Source organism: Drosophila takahashii, chromosome 3R (assembly GCF_030179915.1).
Source record: "Drosophila takahashii strain IR98-3 E-12201 chromosome 3R, DtakHiC1v2, whole genome shotgun sequence".
NCBI classification, from domain to species: domain Eukaryota; kingdom Metazoa; phylum Arthropoda; class Insecta; order Diptera; family Drosophilidae; genus Drosophila; species Drosophila takahashii.
Window position 1 is genome coordinate 25,161,942 of NC_091681.1, and position 21,870 is coordinate 25,183,811.

Below are 21,870 nucleotides of genomic sequence, written 5' to 3' on the forward strand. Positions count from 1 at the left end.
TGGCGAAATGAAATATTTATATACGCGCACCCATGCAATATACATGCATCTATTATTTTCCACATATATATTCTCACGCTCCCCCCACATTTATTTTCGCGAGCTGCGATATAAAAAAAAGGAACACTAAAATCACGTGCATACATATATACAAATAAATGCGAGCTGTCGGGCTTTTAAATTAAAAACAAGCAGACATCAGCATGATGAAGGAGCTGGATCTGAATCAGAATCAGGATCTGAGGAGCACCAAATGGAACCCGACTCGTTCACTTTGTTTTCCTGCGCTCCGGTTTCGGTTTTGTTTCGTTTGGTTTGGTTTGGTTTTGGTTTCGTCTCGTTTCGTTTCGAGCAGAAGCAACAATGATTGCAATTTGCAAAAAGCAAAGTGCATTCCAAGTGCATCTGTGCGGGGAGAGGTGGGGGTTGGCGAGGCTGAGTGCCAGGCAGATAATACATTTAAATGTGCCAACATTTCGCGGCTCCTTCATCTCTAAATCATTTCACTGTGTGCAGCCGTTCATTAACGTCTAAGATGTTTGAAAAGCCTAAACGATGTGGTTATGTATTTAGATGGCCATTCTTTTTAATTGGAGCTTCAAAGGAAAAGTGAGTTCGTAATCTGAACAAAAAAGTATAAATCAGAAAATTGAAATGTATTTAATGACCTTCAAAAAACATAATAACTCATATTTCGGGTGAAAATATAAATAAAATGCAGCTATCATGAAGTTAATATACATCCTGCTTGTTTTCAACAAAGGAAATCATAGTGATAAACACTAGCTATAAGCTCCATATGTTCTTTAGTTTTTCGACATTGAAAAGTTTTCTACTAGGGGCACCTCCGTCGTGGTTGGTCAACCATTTCGTTAGGGGCACTTGCCGCATATGGAGTGCGGTTTATGCTGCCACCACCCCGTCGTTTCATTCGTTTAATTTCGAATGCTGTGCAAATATGAAAGTCGCAAAGTTTTCGCATCTCGTTGTTATGGTTGTGACAGTTGGCCAGTCCCTGCTCTTTTGCCCGTTTTGCCCGCTTTCCCCGGCTTTCCACCGCTTTTCCCACTTTCCAATTGCCCCGAAGCCTTATCGGTCGACACATACTCGCACCCGTAGGAGTTGGACTAGTCGTAATTGTGACTGGTCTTTCGGTCTGGTCTTCTGCTGGCAAAAAACTAAGCAAAACTATCTCTGTTCCTCGTCCTGATTTCGGAACTCTGGCTCCTGGCCTCTGCCAGCGTCCTGATAGCCACGCCTCAATGGTCAATGTTGGGATTTTAGTTTGCAACCAATTTCTGTTCGTTGTCGCTGCTGTTGATGTTGATGTTGCTGTTGCCTTTTATTAAACGTTCGGCGACGTGTGATGAACCCCTTTCCACCAGCCGCCTGTCTGTGTTTTTCAGCTCCCTTTGTCATTCAGCTCGTTGGCGGTTTTCGGTTTTCAGTTTTCAGTTCTCGGTTCTCGGTAGTTTTTCCCCCCAAAAATTTCCCCATTTCCCCGCCATTTCCTCGCCTTTCATCGCCCTCTGTCTGGCCGCTGACTGATAGGCAGCTTTTGCCAGTATTTTTTGACTGCTCCTGATGATGTTGTTCGTGTTGTTGAAGCTGCTGCCGCTTTTGTGGTCGTCTGGCAGCGGTAAAAAGGAATATTTGCATACAATTTGTATACTCTTTTGTAGTGTCGAAAAGCCAATGCAGAGATTTTTGTGACGGAGCCATGAATATTAATTCCGAAATCAATGGAAAATTGTAGGGCTTTGAGGTGGAATTTGTATTTTTCAATCAAAATAAATGTAAATAAAGTCACTTCAAACTATGTATTTTAGAGAGTTTTCAACTCTTCTGTATAAATTGTGTTTGATTGGAATTGGGTTGAAAATATCTAAACGAATTGAGGTCAAAGATTTATAGTCATAGAAAAATCTATAGTATTAAAAGAGATGGGATTTAATTAAGCTGTAACTTATTACATAAATCCAGTCAACTAGTAACATCTAAGAATTTCAAACAAAGCCTGTTCAACGTTTATTATGAGCCCAAACATGTCGCCTATCCGTTTTCCGGAACCAAGTGGAAAATAATCAACTCTTTCTGAAGCAGAACGTTCTGTACTTAATGGAATTATGTGTTCGGGGACTTAAAGGGGTGGAGAATTGTGGAGGACAAGTGACGCCGCTCACAGCCGACTTTGTGTGATAGGATCTATGGTCAGTCTGCTGTCACAGCCAATGGACAGTCTGTGGTGGACTGGGCCCTTCACTCCACTCCCAAAACTCCCAATCTCCCAGTCCACATTCCGTCAGCTTTCTTCCATTTCGCTTGTTTTAAAAACAAGCCAATTATTTGTGAAAACTTCCAGAAGGAGCGGGTGTTGGGTGTAAAAACAGATATGGGGACGAGGACCTGGAATGACAGCCACCACAGCAGCATTCGCATCAGCAGACCAAGCCAAAAGTGGCAGGAAAAGAACACTTTGAAAAAAAATACTACTACACAAAATACAAGAAAGGTAATTAAAAGATGTTAAAATATAAATATATATAGTATATAAACATTAATTAAATGAAATTAATCTGTTTAGAAAAGGCTACCTACTCATTTGACCATTTTTAAGTGGAATACTATATTTTATTCTGTTTTCTGTATTTCATTTTATTTCTGTTTTCAGTGTAGACGCCATTTACTTCCTTTTCTGAGCCCCCCTTCATATCTGTCTTTCATTTTAAGTGGCTTTTACCAGAAACAAGGAGTGAAAGAGTAAAAGGTGGTGGAGTAAATGCCGTTTGTCGGTGATTGTATTTTTCTATCGAGCTTTTGCCATCATCGTCTGCCGTACACTTTATAAATAGATGATTAATAAAATACAAACCAACTATATGGGAGGTATAGGAACTATGCTTCTATCTCTCGGCCAGAGGGAAATCGAAAGGGGAAAACCATAATTGCATTTATTATGCTGATAAAAGCAGAGACACTGGGGAAGGGGGTGAAAGGAGGAGCACAGCCACAGGACACACCAATAGAATGTGTGTGTTTGGAAAGGCACAGCCACAGGACGAGTGTCCATGTGTGCGTCTGTGTTGTCAGCCATTTTGCGGATCCACTGAAAAGGACCCACAACGTATGCTCCTCGTGGTCCTGCTCCTGTTTTTGTTTGCAAATAAATTTAATAACGTGAATAATGCCACTAAAAATAATTCGCACAAACACAAAGAGCAGCATCGTAGGGGCAAAATGGAGCCACTGCAGCGGCAGAGACAACAAAAAAATTTAATTATTGAGTGCAACCGAGTACATACACTCGCACACACAGGCAAGATAAAGGACACTCCGGTACACAGTTAATTATTGCAGGACCATGATCCCGGTTAAAAGCCCATTGAAACAATGCGACCACCACTCACCTTGAACACTGCCGAAGTGAAAAAGACCGGCAGGAGGATGAACACAACTCCAGAGAGCACAATTTGCAGATTCAGCTCTGCCACAGGCTCGATTTTCCAGGGTATCAGTGAGCAGCCTGCAGGGGAAAATAAATATATTTATAGGTAAAGAAAATAAATAATTTTATATGTAAAGAAAATAAATATATTGTAAATATATGTAAAGAAAATTATTGCAAATTGTGCATTAAAATAAGGTTTCCCGTTGAATTAAGCAGAAAAAACAGAAAATCCTTACGGCATAAAACTCTTCATTTACTTATAATTGCGAAATATTACAAACAAAATTTTATGGATAAATCTTCTATTAATTGGGTAAAATACAGATTATTTTAAAAAGAAAATGATAAAGTACAACTTCTGAGTTTTTGTCGTATCTCTTGTAAACTCCTATAATTCGTCCTGCCCATAACAGAAGCAAAAAATTCACATTATAAGAATTACATCGTCCAAAAAACAACTGTTTAAATAAAATTGGGAATTTTTTTACGAACTTTAATCTATAGTTGGACCTCGAGCCAGCCAAACCAATCGTTTGGTTGGACAATTTGTTTTTTTGTTTTACGAAAAATACGGACTTCTTTTACAGGAAAAATAGATATCCTTAATCCGTAATTTATGAGAAAAAAACAGGAGTAGTATTATGACGGCTTAACACGAGTTCTATATAAAATGAAAGTTTTAAATAGACATATTAACGTTCAATAATATATAAATAATTTATTTAGATACAACAACGAACTTTCTTAAAATCAATTGGCATACAGTCCAATGTGTAGTTATAACCAGGGACCGTAATCATTATAAGTGAAAAAATAAAAATCTCCATTTAATGATTATTTTGTAAGCGAAAAAAATATCGCTCAGAAATAATGATTATTATGTGAGCGATATTATTTCGCTTAAAAATATCACTCAAAGTGCGATTACAGCCGTTCTGTACGGAATTTTACAAACTTTTAAATTTCTGCTTGTAGGTAGAACCACGGAGCACACATCGAGTTAATAAAAGAAGGTGATTTCTTTGTATAAACTTTTTAAAACGCGGTTTTTAGTTGACATGAGGTATGCTTAAATACAACAAGTTGTATCAACCTTAGAACTTTATGTCATTTATTTATTAGTAAAACGACTTAACAAGATGTTATGAACTATTCCACTTAGATCCAACCCGACATGTGGGCTGGGTGTTAGTGTGTTGGTCCACCGAGCTGTAAGCACGAGTTCGATTCCCACAGAAAGTGTTTTTATACAAAAAGATTTTTTTTGTTTTTTTAAGCGGTTTATACAAAGAAAATTATTTTTTTTCTTAACGGAATATGTTCTCCGTGGTTCTACCTACAAGAGCACATTTAAATCTTTGTAAAATTTCGCGTAGGACGGATGCAATCCCACTTTGAGTGATATTTTTGAGCGAAATATATCGCTCACAAAATAATCATTATTTCTGAGCGATATTTTTTTTGCTTACAAAATAATCATTAAATGGAGATTTTTATTTTTTACTCAAAAAAAATAATCATTATTTTCGGTCCCTGGTTATAACACATCTATCCTATTTTAGACAAAAGGTGCAAAGATTATATGGCTTCAACTCACCCAGGAACCTGTAGGCCCCGTGCATGGCCAAGTAGCCCTGGAAGAGGGTCAGCAGCACTCCGTACCAGATGGACCAGAGCGAGTTGAGGTGCAGATAGCTGCCGGAATCGTGGCCGGAATGCTGGAGGCTGGTGTAGCGGCTCTGGTGGCGCTTCGACTTGATGTACTTGGCCTGCAGCTGCTGCTGCTGCTGAGTGAGACTGCTGCTGGCCGTGGTGGCACTCGTCATCACCGAGTTGCACAGGCTCGAGTTGAGGCTCCCGCCTCCACCACCTCCCCCGGAGGAGGAGATTCCCGCTCCGGATCCTTGGTGCTTGCCTCCCATTCTCGCTGGGGGATTTGGCTTTGTTTGCCGGCTTTCAATGCTCCGATGGCTTTTGTTGCCGCTGCTACTCGGGTTTTTATCGCTCTGCGCGACAGCGAATAATGTTGACAATCAATTTCTGTCTATCGCTCCGCACTATTTATATTGATTCTGTATTGATTCTGAACACTGATTTTCTATTTACTCAAGTGCTGCTGCTGCTGCTGCTGGGGATGATGATGATCATGATGCTGCTGCTCATTGTTTTGGCCATTTCCCATTCCAGTGGCTGGCGGCGTGTTTAATATTTGTTCGCTGATATGGCTCATTATAGCGTCCGACGATTCTATTTGCCGGCGCATATTTGTGGAAATTCGTGTCGTTTTCCCACACCTTGATTGACACTGATTTGCTGTGTCTGCAATGACAGAGAGGAAAATAAATGTGGGATTTAGTTGTGGCGAGAACGAATGCAATAAATATTTGGCTATAATTTATAGCTAGGAAATTTAGATGGTAATTTTCTCCTCAGTCGCAGATTATTCACATGCTCTTAATTTAAAACTAAAATAAATGGGATATCAGTGTGTCTTAAATTGACTTCCAGTTTACATTTTATTTTGACCAATGAAAAAGAATTAATATATTTAATATTCATAGCAATATCTACGTTATTACGCCAAAAATATATTGTTAAACATTCCAAAATTAAATGAAACTGGCACCAATAAGTAAGAATCAATATATTCAATATTTACAGCTATATGTATCTACTTTCTCAATCAAATATATCCCCACAATTATATTTTATTGTAATTATACTTTTTTAATTAACCATTCGATTATGTAATTAGGCAGACAATTATCAATCAGCAAAGCGCTTTAAAAATGCATGACACTTTTAAAACCCATTTAAACCATAAATAATTAATCGTCGAGCGCAAATCCGAGCCGTATTTTAATTAGTCGCCTACGGGGTTGTTGGCTTTTTTGCTACTCTGGCCCATGGCCAAATTGACGCGTTCAAATTGGCAACAATTTAAATAAGATTACAACTCCCAAAATGGCTGATGAGGGATAAAGGGGGGAGGCTTAAACTATAAATCAATCCGCTAGGGGAAATGGTGGAGAAATTGCAGCCCGTACGGTGTCTGTAAACCAATTTGGCACATGAGAGTTACTGTTCCTGCTGCTTCTGGGCGTTGGGTGTTGCACGTTGCACGTTGCTGTTGCTGCTGGGTGTTGCATGTAGCATGTAGCGTGTTGCTATTGCTTTTGCTGGCACTGTTGGCTGTCGCATAATTAAGGCAAACCTCGTTGCCAGGCAGACAAATGCGTCGGAAGGGCTGGGCGAAGGGATTGGGGGATGCAGCTGGGGAATGGGCGAGACAGAGGCAGATCCTCCAGGGAGAAGCCTCCTTTGTCTGGGCCCCTGTTTAATGCGTCGCGCCTGGTATTCTGCCACATCGGAAGCAGCATAATTATAGGCCAAAAAGACACTAAGCAAAAAATGTGATCTTAAGTTGAGCTGGTTTAAAATAATAATCATAACCATGCGATTATAATTAAGTTTATTCTTTACTAACCAATACTTTAATTATTATAAAACGTTTTTAAGTCTCACAGGTTGATAATTCTATTTACTATGATTTTTTCAGTGCATTTACTTCAGCTCACTAACTGTGAGGCAGGTAAACTATTTGCAGCTTTGCGTGTTGCAGTTGAATCTAACATGTGTAGAGCCGTTAACATTTATGCCGCCTTTCAGCAAATTTTGCGTTTTGTTCAACACAACCGCGAGTTGGCCAAAAGGGATAAGGGAAATGGAAAATGGGAAACGCAGTTCCTTGGCCTTCCTTCCTTCCCACTTCCGCCCGTTTTCCCCGCTTGCCATGCAAAAATAATAAAATGTTTGCAATTTGTTCGCGTCGACGTTGTTTGTAATTAAAAGTGTTGCAACAACACAGTTAACAAATGGGCGGGAATGTGCCCTTATCCGCGTTCTTTGCGCTGCGCAGTAATTGACCCGATTTAATTGATAATGGCTGTTGTGAACAGCGTAATGTCAGTGGCCCAGGTGACAGAGAAATGGCAGTAAAATCTGAATATCAGTTGAACATCTGCAGTAATCCATGGCGAAATAATAGCCTGGTAATAGTAAGTATATAACAAAAGTCACAGCTTTGAAATCCGATCTATAAGACAGGCTATAAATCAGTTGCAAATTTTATTTAATTATCTTTAAAAATCAATATTAAATCTATAGGTATGTGAATAAAGCTGAATTTGATCTTAAAAGCGCAAATCATTATAGATTAAACCGAATTTCCTTTTTAATTAAATATTATTTGCCAAATTTAGCAAATACTGTTACATTCTGTGCTGTCTCAATAGGAAATCCTATCCTTGAAACATAATATACCCGAAGTTTACCCACAATCTGCTACCTTATTCACACAAATTCCAGCAGCAATCCAAACAGTGTCAGCCATGATCCTGTAAGTCCTGTGCCGTTTCCCAGTGCCTCATGTTGATATTAATTTTATGTTAATTACAATCTTCACTAGGCTCCGCACCCAACGAGTCCTGTTTCATGTTTGTGGGCTGCAGAACAGTGGAGTTCCGGGAGCCATGTGGCTCCAGGATTCCCCCTTGGAGAAACGGAGGGTGGTTAATGTGCACCCAAGGCAGAGGCGAACCTTCCTGCCATTCCCTGGAGTTCCTTTCGCCCCTTCCTGTTTTGACATACTCAACATCAGATTAGCCAGCCGCAAAAGTCATAAATGCAGATGTTTACATTTCTTTTCCCGCTCCAGCTAAGAAAATATTCTTCAATGGCTTCCTTTGGGCCATTTTCTTTGTCTTGTGCCGGTGCAGCAGAAAGGGGGGAAAAAGTGGGTGGTTTTCGGGTGGCTGAGGTGGCGTTGTTTTCGGGAGCCCGTCGAGAAGATAGACCAAGAACTTTGCCCCTGTCCTTGGGGCAATTTGTCGCGTTCGCACGACTTTTACGCAGATGAAACAGCCACTTTATGGGTGCCGAGAGGTGTGTGAGTACACAGAAAACAAAAATTAAGTCATTCTAATCTTACTTCATAGGAATTTCCATAAAATAATATTACTGGATTAATGTTTAGAGTTCTGGAGATTTTAAAAATATTTTATTTTAATTTAATAATTTTATTTAATAATATATTTTTAAATTCTCTAATTTTTTTTTGGTTTTTTCCAGTGCATGCGTGTTTGTCTCTGGCATTTCCTTTGTGTGTTCCGGCGTAAAATTAAAATGTTTTGCTCTGGAAGCAGAAAAAGATAGCGTGGCTCCCTCTTCGCCTTTTTCCACCCCTCTCCGGTTGTTAATGCAAATTAAAAACTTCACTCAACTGCATTTATTTGGTTAGCACAGTTCCCTCTGTCTTTCATACTTTCCTTTCTACATTCACATACTCCGCGTGACTCACTCTTTGGGGTTTTCTTATTTTCCCACTCTAAAGGCGCAGACTCCGGTTCACTTGAGCATTCCGCCCCCAAAAACAGAGGGAAAAATACAACAAAATATGCTAAATGGCACTTGGCACCCCACAACATCCCCCACTCATTTTCCCGCTTTTCCCCTCACGTATTTTCCCACCCCCTTGAATACCAGGCTCACACATTGCCTTTGGCATGCTCAAGTGGGCCACTCCGGCTAATTTATATGGGCAAGCAGCTTTTTTCCATCCACTTCTGCTTCATTTGTCTCGTTTCCAACCCCTTCTGCATTTTCCACCCCCTCCCTCTGCCCATTTTTCTTTAATGGCCGAACGAACGGTCATTGCTGAAGAGCTGGACAAAGAAAAACATTCGCAATTTTCATCTTTGTGCAATTTTCCCTGATGCTTATATATTTATTTAAGCTACCATTGAGATGGCGTTTTTTGCTTTCTTGCCATTTTGCATAAATGAAAATGTTGCATTTTCCTCGCCGCATCATTTACTCTCGTCCTTTATTTTCTCCATTCAAAATCAAACACAATGGAGACTCGCTTTCTTTTTCTGCATCTTGGCAGTTGGTTTTGTTCCTAGAAGCGTGACAAACGTGGGCACACTGAGAATATAAATTCAGATTATTACAGACAAAGAATTCGAAGTAGGATAAGCTACACAAAGAAAATATATCATACAATTTATAAAGTTTAAGAGAACATTTTAAAGAGTTGTTTTTTTTTTTTAAATCATTAATTTTCTTAACTTGAAGTGAACTTTTTCCGACTACAGCATCTCTCTTAAGCAACCGAAAATTCTATTCACCCCTCTGCAGCATCGTGACTCACTTGTTATATGTATTTTCAGCCAGAGTTGCCAACAAACATGGACAAAGGAAGAAAGGAGAAGAATTTATTTTCTGCATTGGCTGGCAAAAGTTTTGGCTTTGAGGGAGGGGGGCGAACGAGGTTGCACGTGGCATGTTTTGAATTGGATTTACACATGTGCCGAGTTAATACGTGTCAGCCCCCCTTCACCCTCCGCCTGATGACATTTTTTTCAATTTCAACTTTCCAGCAGGCAATACGTGAGTAAGCTGAAAATGTGTTGCCGGCTTTTTGGGGCAGCCTGGCAGGCTAGGAAATCCCCGAAAATGTTTAAAACTAAAATAGCTACAATTAATTTTGATTTATTATACGGGGCAGTGGGACCCAAACACTAATATTATGTAAGCTGGCCAAAACATAACTCATAAGCTGTTATTCAAATCAATTTTTTTGTTGTATATTTGTAGCGATAGAACGCAACTAGGTCATAAATGCCCTGGGAAACCCGAAATTACTAAAAACAAAAAAAAAGCTAACAACAAACAAGTCACAAAAAGAAAGCCACAAGGGAGCGAGGCAAATTTATGACTGCAATTAAATCGCTACCAGTGGGCAAATAAAATTAAAATAAAACATAATAAACTATATAAATTAGAATGCGAATCGCATAAAATGGCGCCAAATAAAAGCGGAGCACATTGTCTGCATGTAAATTATCGCATCGAGTTTGTGCGTTTACTGCACCACCCAACCGCCAGTCTAAAAATTAAGCCACCCAAAACAAACCGGGCAACAGCAAATGAGCCACATGCCACCACTTGCAGACTAAGGGGCTAAGCCAAATATCGCGTTGAAATGTTACCAATTTTGGAGGGCGCTTAAATTGCGTTACATGTCGAGGGGTTGAAGGGGTTCCGGGGGTTTGAAGCGCCCCCATGGCTGTTCTGTCGCCTGCATTCCCGGAGAGCACTTGGCTCCCGGGTTCCGGGTTCTCGATTCCTGGTCGTAAAAATGCCGGCGAATTTATCGCATTCGAATGGATTTTCCGAAGGGTGGAACTCCGGAGGGGTGTTTGTGCCGGTTATTGTGCAATCGTCGTAGTCAGCGGTTTGTTGTTGTGCACATTTCATGAGTGAGTTTGGCAGGCTCGAAAAATATTCAAAGCGAAAACTTTGGCCGCTTAAGAAAATCGATGAATCCCCCCTGAGCAACATCAATGGGTTCGGGCCTCCCGCTTCACCTCCACCCACCGGAAAACCCACCCTCTGGGGCTGCACAGGTGGGTCGAAAACTCAGGACACGCCATATTAAGCGGCATTTTGTTTTGACATTTCCTCTGGGTTGCCTACTTTGGCCGCAAAAAACCAAAACAAGAAAAGGGAGAAAGCAAAAAAAAACCTGATTTTTAGTAAGGGGGATAGGTTAAAGAAAAACTGGAACTGCGCACTTGGCAAAAAGAAAACAGGAAAAGAAAGTAAGAACAAGGACTTGAAAGCCGCTTTCATCAAATGTTGCACAAGTAGTACACGAAAGGCTGAGCGGAAAATTTACCCTTTTAACATGGGTCATCTAGGAAAAGGTCTCGAGTTTTCAAGATAGAAAAGTAATCTTTTGTGCCAACCAATTACAAAGGACATTCTTGAGAATGGTTGATCTAAGCGCTCTGAAATTCCTTAAAGTAAATATTAGGTCCACAAAGATACTACGAAGTAATATAAATACATAAATATTTAGTAAATATTAAGTATTTTTTTTACGTTTATTTATTAATCAAAAACAAAAAATAAATCATGCATTCCACTCTTCAAAATAGGATATCCTATACATACTTCGATTGAGTGCCCTTCACATTGTTTGCCATTCGACTGCCTTTTTTATTTGTTTATTTTGTTGTTAATATTTCTAGCTCTTGGCGAAGCAGTAACCCATTTATTTCTATCCGTTTTATATCCCTTGCCATTTCCCCCCCGGCCACAATCGCTGCTCCTGACAATCATTTCCTTTCAATTTCAGCGGCTAAAATTGGTTTTTTAATTAAGCCATGGTAGAAATGGCCGGAGAGCGCCAAGAACAACAATATTTCCCCAACTCCCCTTCGGTAGTAGTGATATGCCGACAGCAGTGTAACACAAGCTAACCGACTGACCAACTGGCTGTGAGCTGCTGTTGCTCATGTGAGCCAGTGGTAAACAAACAGAAGGGAAAACAAAGCGAGGGAAAAAAAAGGAAAATTCTGCCTCTGGCGGAAAATGGAAAAGGCGGGAGGGAGAGGAGTGAAAACTGGGGAATTCGTGGCTCATAATGATTGCATTGCAATTGAAATCAACTTTGGCATGTTCGCTTGACGGCCATTCGGTGGGCACAAAAACCGCAGCTCAACGGGGCGTATGCGCAATATTGATTCATAAACACATTTCGGCACGTTAAGCCTATACAATCAAACATAGACAAATGTACTTGCATATATAGAGAACAGAATGATGTGACTTGGCCAGGATTTAATTGATTTTGTATTGTGTGCGAAATTGCAAAATCTGTTACAAGCATTTTCACTAAAGCCATCAATAAGCCATTGAATAAATTATCCACACTCGATTCCGAACATTTCTGCACATTTTAGCAATAAATTGAAGCAATTTCCAGTATGCAAAGGGGGGCGAAACCGCACAAAAACAATTGCAAATGTTGGGATTTATATATGACATGTTCAATTATTTGCCAGAGTGGCGAAGGCAACATCACAGCCCGGCAACAGTGTTCTCGTCATTCGGGAAATTTAAGCCAAAAGTATTTTGCTCAAGGAATAAACCGCAGCAAAGCGAGCAGACGAGACAAAACAAGCTAAAGGCCAAAACCACAGGGCAATGAAGGATCAGCCAGCCAAGTGACAGGACAAACTGGGGCTAAACCTATCCTAACCTAACCAAACCAAACCGAACCGAACGCAACCCGACCTGAGCTATTAAAAATTGCACATGCCAGTAAAATTGAGACGGGAGCCAAAGTCGAGACCAGAGGTTTCAATTTCACTTAATAACAAAACCGCAAGAACGAACGAACGACCGGAGGGAAAATCATCGGATCGGATGAAAGAAGAAGCTGCGAAAGATGAGAAATGGCCAGTGGTCACATTTGAGAGAACAACAAAGTTGTTGCTAAAGCTGGAAATACAAAGCGGAAAAATGCAACCACAGCTGGCAGCTGCTTTTCCTGCATAGCCACCTCCCAGTTCTTTCACTGAAAACAACTCGTTATATAAGAAGTAAGTATAACAAATAATTCACAAAATTCAGAAAAAAACTTAATGAATAAAATAAATTTTTTTCTAACACTTTTCATAAAAATTGTTTAAAATTAATACACATAAGTAAATAAAAAAAAAAATAAATAAATATGCTTTTGATTATAATTTTAAAGGAACTCCAATTTTTGGGCAAAAAATGTGAAAAAAGTTTTTGGTTTAATTTGTAAAATCCTAGACAAACTACAAGACTTAAATCTCTGATTAATAGCAAGAATTTCGAATTCTATTTCTACGAAATGTAGCATTTTCAACCAACAATTTTCTTAGAAGATAACAATCAGCATTCTAGCATTTTATTTTTGATTCTAGATATTCCATTTTCCCCGCAGTGTTCGAAAAAGGAGAATGTAAGCCAAGTCAGCAAATCAAATGGCATGCAGATGCAGATGCCAAGTGCGTTTGGTTAGCAAAGAGGATTGTTAGGGGCGCGGGGGGCAAAAGAAAGGGACGAGTTAGTTCAGCTGGCTGCCACATGAATGCCGATAGTTGTCAGGGATTATGACACGAGAATGCCACAAGCAGGACCCACCGACAGACAAAGACAGCTGGCTGGGGAGGAGGGGAGAGGCGGTTTTCCCCAAAAGGGGCTGGGGAAAACTTTCAAGCAATGAACACATTTGCGCATATTTGCATAAAACTCGCTGCAAGGATGCAGAAGCGAAGGATGCGGATGCTTTGGCAGGAAAATGCCAGGGAAACTCAAACACGGACATTAAAAATGGCTCACTCTGGCTTCACGAAGTCCCAATGCACTCTCTAAAATTCGATTTCCAAATGGAAATCAGGCAGTGAGCCAGAGGAAATTGCCTATCGGAAATGTGGCTTAACTGACGTTTTCCTATCTTTAGCATTACTCGGTGTAAGCAAGACTTGGCATTAACTAAGCGATTAAAGTTTATAAATTTTTTTAAGATTTGATATCTTAAGCATAATATTTAAATTTAACAGATCTTGAGAGTTTAGTTCTTCATAATCGATACTGCCGTTGGACAGGAAATATTTTGCCATAAAACTTGATCAACTCGGGTGAACATGCAGAAAAGGGGGACACAGGATGAAAGAAGAAAAAAAAGATGAAAAAGTGGGTGGGATGTGACTTGGTACTTATTGGGAATTGTGAAAGTTCATGCCTGAAGAAAACTCATAAAAACTGCTGACAACAAGAAACAAAATTACAAAAATGTATTCCCAGAATGCTTTAAGCCCGGCGTGTGTATAAGTGAGTGGGTCCTTTGCCGGCATCTTTATCTCCGCACAAACCCAATGGAAGTCTATAAGGTTCTATAAGCTACGATTATTAAAAATGGAAAATATTTTTCTACCCCACAAAGGATTTGCCGAGCCAAAGAAGCTGAAGCTAAAGCTGGGGAAAAGCTGTTTTTCTTCTACCCATTTGATTGCAGTTTATGCATATGAATGAAGTTGTTTGGCACTCAACTTGGCCCCATAACAAAGATAGAAGCGATAGGCCAAGATAAGATGAGATGGAAACGAAGTTAGTCGAAAGACAAAAGTGTAGCAAAGGAAAACCCTAGACAATTTGCATTGAAATCAAGTAATGGTTCGGTCAGGGAAAACCAAAACCCAATGCAGGTCGCAATTAAGTTATAGGAAAAAAGAGAAGAATGAGGTTAGCTAGCGGCTTAAGTTTCTGACTTAGTTAGTGGCTGGGAAAATAAAACTTTCGCCGGCGCACAACGAGTCTAACCAAAGTTGGCTAAATTGTGGATAAAAATGCATTATTCATTTAAGGCGATCTCCTCCCTCTCCTTCTTTTTTATTCTTTTGTATAGCCCCTCTCTCTCCCTCTTGCACTTCATCCCAACCATTAGTCAAAGCGTCAAGCGTAAAATGCTAAACTGAAATTTTGTGTTCAACAAATGTTGACAGCTAACGCGGCAAACTCCGCCCTCCCCGATTTTCCCCTCCCACGATTTTCCCTACCATTTCCCCACCAGCTCCATTAGGCGGCGCCCTTGACAGCTGCTGGCAGCGATGGAAGCTCTGCGACAAAGTGACGCAAAGTTTAATTGAAATTCTAAAAGGAATTTGCACAAAACTCGTGCGGATAAGCAGAATGCGAGGAACACCAAAGGACCGACTTGCCACAACTTCAAATTAGTTTTACATGTTATTAGGTGTATTGAAAAGAAAGCCAGAAGCCAGTTTCGCAGCCAGATGGAAAGTAAACTCGGCATAAGTCGGAAAACATAATTTTAAAAGTGATTAGAATGAAAGCAAGAACAAGCTAAACTTTTTAATTAGAGAGTACCTAAAATTATTATAATTCGGTAAATACAAATAAAATATTAAGACTTTAATTAGTTAGAAAAAAAATAAATATTTCCAAATTAAATTAAAATTATTTTTTTTAAATTAGAGCAACAAAAAAATTTTAAAGTCCCCTTGAAGTATTTGTATTTCCAATTATAGAAACCACATTTTCCTAAGCCTTATGGACTCATAATTTTTAATGCTCCTCTCAGGCTGCAACACAAAAATTCCGCAGAAAGTCAACTTGAATTCCCTTTGATTCATCAGCCACTTTTGGTTACTTGGTTGGTTAAATTGCAGGTCGAAAGCCACTTGAAGAATGAAGAATGAAATTTCCATTTGGCCTTATAAAAATTAAATGAAGCCAAAGCTCCAAATTCCAAATTCCGAACCTACAACAAGTGTAAATGGGGGAGTAGGGTCAGGGATCTGAGGGAAAAGTGAGAAAAGTCAAGTGCCGCAAACGTTTAGGCTTTCAGGGAGTTAAGTGGGCGTGCCTCTCATATGGCGCAAGCTGTTCATAATTTGTTTCCCCGCCCGTTCGGAAAAACAGAAGAAAACTCGCAGTAAACAGAAGGAACATTTTTCAAATTTTTCTTCCCCTTGTTTATTTGCCGCTGGGCCTGACTCCTTCTGTCATTCTGCTTTCCTCTTGTGTGTTTTTTGAAGTTTATTACATCCAACTTTCTTTGGTCGAAAGTTAAAGATTTCCAAATTGAAGCAGACAAATAATGTCGAGATAAGAAAATTTATAAGTGACACACACGCACACTGGTGAAATGCGAGCTACCAGCAAAAAGTGGATAAAAAGCTGGCTGAGAAAAGTTGGGGAGGCACATCATCTCCTGGTAACATGAAACTTTCTTCTTTCGATTTTTTCGGAGGGATGGGACGAGGTTTAGAATCACAGCTGGCAGTTGAAAATAACACTTATCGCCCGAAAATGGGGCTGCAAAAAGGGGGAGATGGCCTCTATAAAAGTGGGTTTATAGATATGCGATCTTTGCTTTTTATTGGCTTTCATGGGTTGAAAGCGTAGGAGGTAGCAAGCAAGCCCGCCTGTCGTTTGTAGTTTTCCTACTCAACTTAATCCTTTCTTATTGAAAACCGAAAACGAGGCAAAAAGAGTGGTGGCCCACCCAGGAGATAAATCTTTATATGTCTGAATGGCTCTCTCTGGATGTTTTTGGTTGGTTGGCACGTGCGGCCTGAAAAGCAGTTTACAGCTGCTTGTGGGCCAGGGAAATGCCTGGCAACCAACGCTTAGACCAATTCGCAGTTGAGCAAATTTATGACTTGATTACAATACGCATACGCCCCGTGGCCGGGGACAAAGAGAGAGCGACTCGGAAAAACGGCGGATGGCGGGAAATTAAGGAGGAAAAACTTGTGTGTGTGCCTTGCCGGCTGGTCTAAAGCAAATGGCAAATAATGTAATAATATGACAGAAGAAAAGAAGCCCGATAATGCACAGAAAACAACAATGACAACAACAACAATCGCCTGCAAAAAGCGAGCCAGAATAATGGAGGAAAAGAGGGCGTGGCTGTGTAAATTGTGGTGACAACAATTCAATTTAACGCCCCACTGAGCCCAGTTCGCGATGGATTCTGCCCTTTGTTTTTGCTTCACCATTTTACTGCCTCTTTTTTGCACTGTGCGTTTTCTATTAAATTTAATTTAAACTTAATTCAATTGATTACATTTTGCTTTTGCTTGCTGGTCCGGCACACAAGTTTGCTTTTAATCTACTTAATTGCTGTTTAAAGCGGCAGAAAGGAAAATATCACATATATTTCACGATGTCCAGTCCGGTTAGCTGTCAAGTTGTAATATGACAGGCGAACGAGATTGATCGATGGATTGATTGATGAACTGCAGTGAGCCGTGCTGTCTGGCTCTTGAGTTGCTGTCAATATTTTTGGTTTGCCACGCGATTTTCTTGCATTATTTGTGTCGGCAAGAAATCACATAAAAAATCACAAAATAAAATAAAATATTAAAGCCTAAGAAGTCACTGTGTCTAATTTTTGTGGATAGATTTTAAAATACAATTTTTTATCAAATTTTACATTTTTGTTCTTACTAAAAAAACTGATATATAAATGACCCTATTTTTCTGCGCTTCGTAACCTCATTATTCCAGGCTTACGTGATTATATGTGCTGACAAAATAAAATGAAAAATTATTTCGGCAGCAAATGAAGAAATTTTTCATTCTATTGAATTACAATTCAATTGCCTTCAATGGCATGTGTTGTCCCGATACCTTTCTCTTCGTACCACCACCCTCTCCATTTTCTATATGTCCTTTCACAAACACACGAAAATATATACCCAAAAAGTATACAAAAACACACAAGGACACACACATACATAGAAGTGAAATCTAATAATCAGCTTGCCACCTAACGAATGTGAAAATGTTGACGGTGGAAAATGTGGGGAACAGCGAGGTAATGCGGAGTAAAATTAGGAAGGAGAGAATGCGGTTGCTGCTGGCGGTGACATTTGAATTTTTGGCCATTTTAGCGAAAATTTCTTCATTCTTTTTTCTGTTTTTTTTTTGTGCTATTTGTTTCTGTGCTACCCAACTCATGATTGTTTGGTCGAGTTTGGTTGGGTTTGGTTTGGTGGGGTTTTCTTTCAGTTTTTGTGCTCTTTTGCCGGAAAATAACGTGACATGCATAAATAATTGACTTTTCACAAAATGCGCCATGGCAGCGGCAAACAAACAAAGGCACCAGAAGCAGAAACAACAAACACGTGGAATGGGGCGGAAATGAAATATGGCGGAATGGTAAAAATGGCGAAATAGTGAATGCCAAAATGGCGGCGGCCATATTGTATTTGCGAGCGTGAGCGAGAGCGAGACGGCGGTAGCGCATCCAAAATGCCATAAAATATTTATTTGCAATGCGAAGGCAGCTGCCACATGACGAAGGAAAACCAGATGAACCGGAGGAGCTAAGAGAGCGAAAGAAAATGGCCGGATCAGGAAAACTTATATATTTTAAAATCAGGCTGCAGGCTTATCCTTGCGGCGCAAAAATTAACAATTGACAATTAATCAACTAAATGGAGCTGTTATTGTTACCATCTATATAAACAAAGTATCCGTATTGGAATGTACACAGTATGAATTTAAATAAATGGACAAATCAATTTGCCAAAATGAAAGCCAAACAAATGGCAAACGGAGTGGAAAAAGGAAAATATCAGCGGTCGGTCTGTGAAGTGAACTCTCGAAACTAAAAGCATAAATATTTAGACAAAATCTATTTTGTACAAATAAACCGAGCGACCAATTGTTGGCTAAAGCTTTTACAACATTGTTGAATGCCCACTTAGCACTGGAATTTAGGGTATATGCGACAGTATAGTGTCTTTGGGAGATTTACAAAAATATAGTTTATATTAAATAGATGTAAACTAGAAAGTCGTATAAAGACTAGACCAGCAAACTTTTACGTTACAATAGCAAAAATATTCAATATTTTTATTTCATCTCATATTTATTTTAATCTTTATCTATATAACTATTTAAACAGAATTATAAAGACCAGGCCTTATTGAACTGATAAATATTGGTTAGATAAATTACTCAAGGATACCAAACCATAAATTCACGGTTTAAAAACATTTCACATAATCCCCCGAATTTAAATGGGCAACCGGCGAGTCTGGCCCATATTTTAGTGCAGCTTTTTTTTCGAGCAATTTGTCGCAAAGTTTTTTTTGGCAGCACCCCCCTTTTGGAAACCACCGACTTTTCTCTGCCGCTTCTGGTTTTTATGGCCAATTTATAAACTCGGCTTCGCTGCGAAAGTGAGCGAACAAATACTTTTACTTCTTTTGTGCCATAATAATTTATAAGCCATTTTTACGAAACTGTTGCTGTTTTCTGGCACTTCTGGAAAAGCTTACATGATGGCAAAAGGGTATGGGTGGATGGCTCTCTTCGAATGGTCAATTTGTTGGCGACCATTTGGAATTATTAATGGGCGGCTTTGTTCGTCTTTGTTGGGCTTTTTGGGGGAAGGAGTTGAAGTTTGCAGTTGTAGTTGGAGTAAATTCAATTTTGGTTAAAATGTTTTCAATGTAACTGCTTGCCCCGAGTCGTATGGAATTGCATATATGGTGTGGTGACATATGCCAAAAATGTGACTGCAATTCAGCCAGGAAACGAGAAACGAACATTTTTGGAGGACATTTTGTGAAGTCGACTGAAAACGAGAAGGAGAATTTGGATGTCTGCGTATTGTCCTTTCCATGTGTTTGCCCTGTGGTGTTGTGTACTTTATGACTTGTAGTCACTCGAGATCCCCCCCGAAAATCCCCATCGCCTCTCCGCCCATGTCGTCTAGCTTTTTTGTAGCATTTCAAAAGTTTTTGCAGTGAGATTGCAAGCAAACATTGTCGTTGCTGTTGTTGTTGTTGCGGTGGTTGCTGTTGCTATTTGGGTTTTTAGCATGTGACGCCATTTGTGGCACAGTCTTGTTGCACAGCCCCCTTTCCGCCCCACTTTTAGGTTGCTCCAGGAAAGCACTACGCACGTTGAAAGCAAAAGCAAAAGCAGAAGCCAGAACCCAAAAACCCAATAGCACTTTTTTACCCACTCTTCAAGTAGAAATGGAACTAAAAGGGATCTAGAATTCTTGGCCAACACCCATACCCTCCTCCCTCAATCCTGCGTGTTCGGAAGGACAACTCTTTGTGTGTGTGAGAGGAAGAGTCCTCAAGTGTTGAACAGGCATTGTTGCTGTCGTTGTTTCTATTGTTACGTGTATATACCCTTTTAAAAAAAGGATAAATTAGATTTTAAAGGAAATTTAATGTTTTAATAGTAAAAAAAAATTAATTGTGATTTCATATGTTTTTAATATTAATTTATAAAAATTAAATAAGAAAATAAAACTCCAAATTTTTAATTTCAATGATAAAAAAATCAAATAAATTAAACAATTAATAAAAAATAAAAAAGTAAATACATCCTGGTAACTTCTCATGTCTAATAGAACTATTTTCTTATCCTCTTAAGTGCTCCTTCCAGGGAATTAACCAGGTCTCAATGTTTGACCAACCTTTTACACTTATTTGCAGTACTAGTCAGAGGCTTCCGTTTTCTTGTTTTTTCCCCCAACTTTGACAGGGCGAGGTGGAAAATGTTCAAACCTTTCTCCCTTTTTGCCTAGTTTTTCTCGGGTTCTTGGGAAAAAGGGAAAAGGAAATTTTTTTGCCTTCGCTTCACCGCTTTGTTTACGACCAAATCCAAAACAATGGCATTTTTGCACATGAGCGCATTTAAGCCAAGTTCTGCTGGCTGTCGTCGTCGTCGATGTTGTTGTTGCTCTTACACTTAAACTAAACTTTTCAGCTGCTGCTTTCTGGTGCTCCTTCCGTGTGACTAAGAGTCTTCCTGGTCTCGACTTGTGCTGCATATTTAATCCTTTTTCCTGCACTTCCCTTTCCCCTTCCCCCTTTTTTGGGCAGAAGTGAATTATTACGGACATCTTTCCGCCTCAAACCGAAGGATATCTGGGCCAGCTACCGAGCAGAGCGAACAGCTTTACTCCTTTGGAATCGCAATTGCCCGAATCATTCGACTCATTGGCTTGCCATTTCTATTTTTTCCCAGCACTTTTCCCCAACTCATCTTTGTTTGCCGTTCGCATTAGTAATACAAATTGCACGGCAAAAGTTCAACAAACTGCATTAAAAATGGAGCAAGCTGGAGTTTCAAAAAAAAGTGGGAACAAAAAATTCGTTGGATTGGGGTTAAAGCTGAGTCAATTTTTATTGCTCTTTTATCGATTAAATATAACATTTTTAGCCAGGCACAAAACGTGAGTAAAAAAAACAAAAATGTAAGTAATTTATTTTCAAATCCAGCTATTTTTCACTTTTATTAGCATTGGAATAGCTTAAATTTCGTTAAATCTATATCCACTACCGAATTGCGGGCAAACAAACCAAAAGGCACACTACCATAAATTTCATTAAGCTGCATATTTCGAAATGTTTATACACCGTATAGACTTAATTGAGTTTATGGCCAGCGAAATTGCATTGCAAAATGCAATTTATGGAAAATGCATTACAAAAAGAAGCAGGCAAATATTTTTGGGAATAAAAATCAACTTACCATCGATATTAATTGGCGGAACCGTAACGCACTTTTGCCTCAAAGTTGGTTCCGTTCGGTCGGCTTCAATTCGATATGGTCGATGCTGGAAAAAATGTGGAGAAACAAACGAAATGGAAATATAAATAAATTGATTTATGTCCGGTACAGGAAATCGATGAATCAAATGCACGGTTAAGCAATAAAGCTAAAAGGCCGCCCCTTTAATAAATGCCCTGGTTGATAGGCTATCTTTAGTAGGATCATACTGATGATTATTTATTAGCCAAAGTAGAGGCCTTCAAGTTGGAGATAAATAAATATTTATCCCAAACCCAAAATAACAAAATATAATCTCATATACTTTAATTAATACTTTTGCCCATCCCGAAATTCCACTTCAGCCTATTCATCTTATAAGTCAAGACCATTAAGTGTTTTTATTGACTTTATCGAGTGTCAAAAATAGCATCATAATCAGCAGAGCCAATAAAAACACAAACGGAAAGTGGGAAAATAATACAAATAAA

General features: G+C 39.3%; 1 protein-coding gene across 2 annotated transcripts in view; it reads right to left on the reverse strand.

The window, feature by feature from the left end:
* tinc (transmembrane protein tincar) overlaps positions 1-21,449 on the reverse strand; it is a 38,611-nt gene extending 17,162 nt beyond the window's left edge. For both annotated transcript variants that reach the window (XM_017148208.3, XM_017148209.3), the window contains exons 1-3: positions 21,362-21,449; positions 5,046-5,767; positions 3,408-3,523 (exon numbers count right to left, since the gene is read on the reverse strand). In XM_017148208.3, the coding sequence (XP_017003697.2) occupies positions 3,408-3,523; positions 5,046-5,370 (441 nt within the window). In that variant the 5' untranslated portion in view covers positions 5,371-5,767; positions 21,362-21,449. The remainder of the gene's footprint in view (positions 1-3,407; positions 3,524-5,045; positions 5,768-21,361) is intronic.
* Positions 21,450-21,870: the final 421 nt, after the last annotated feature.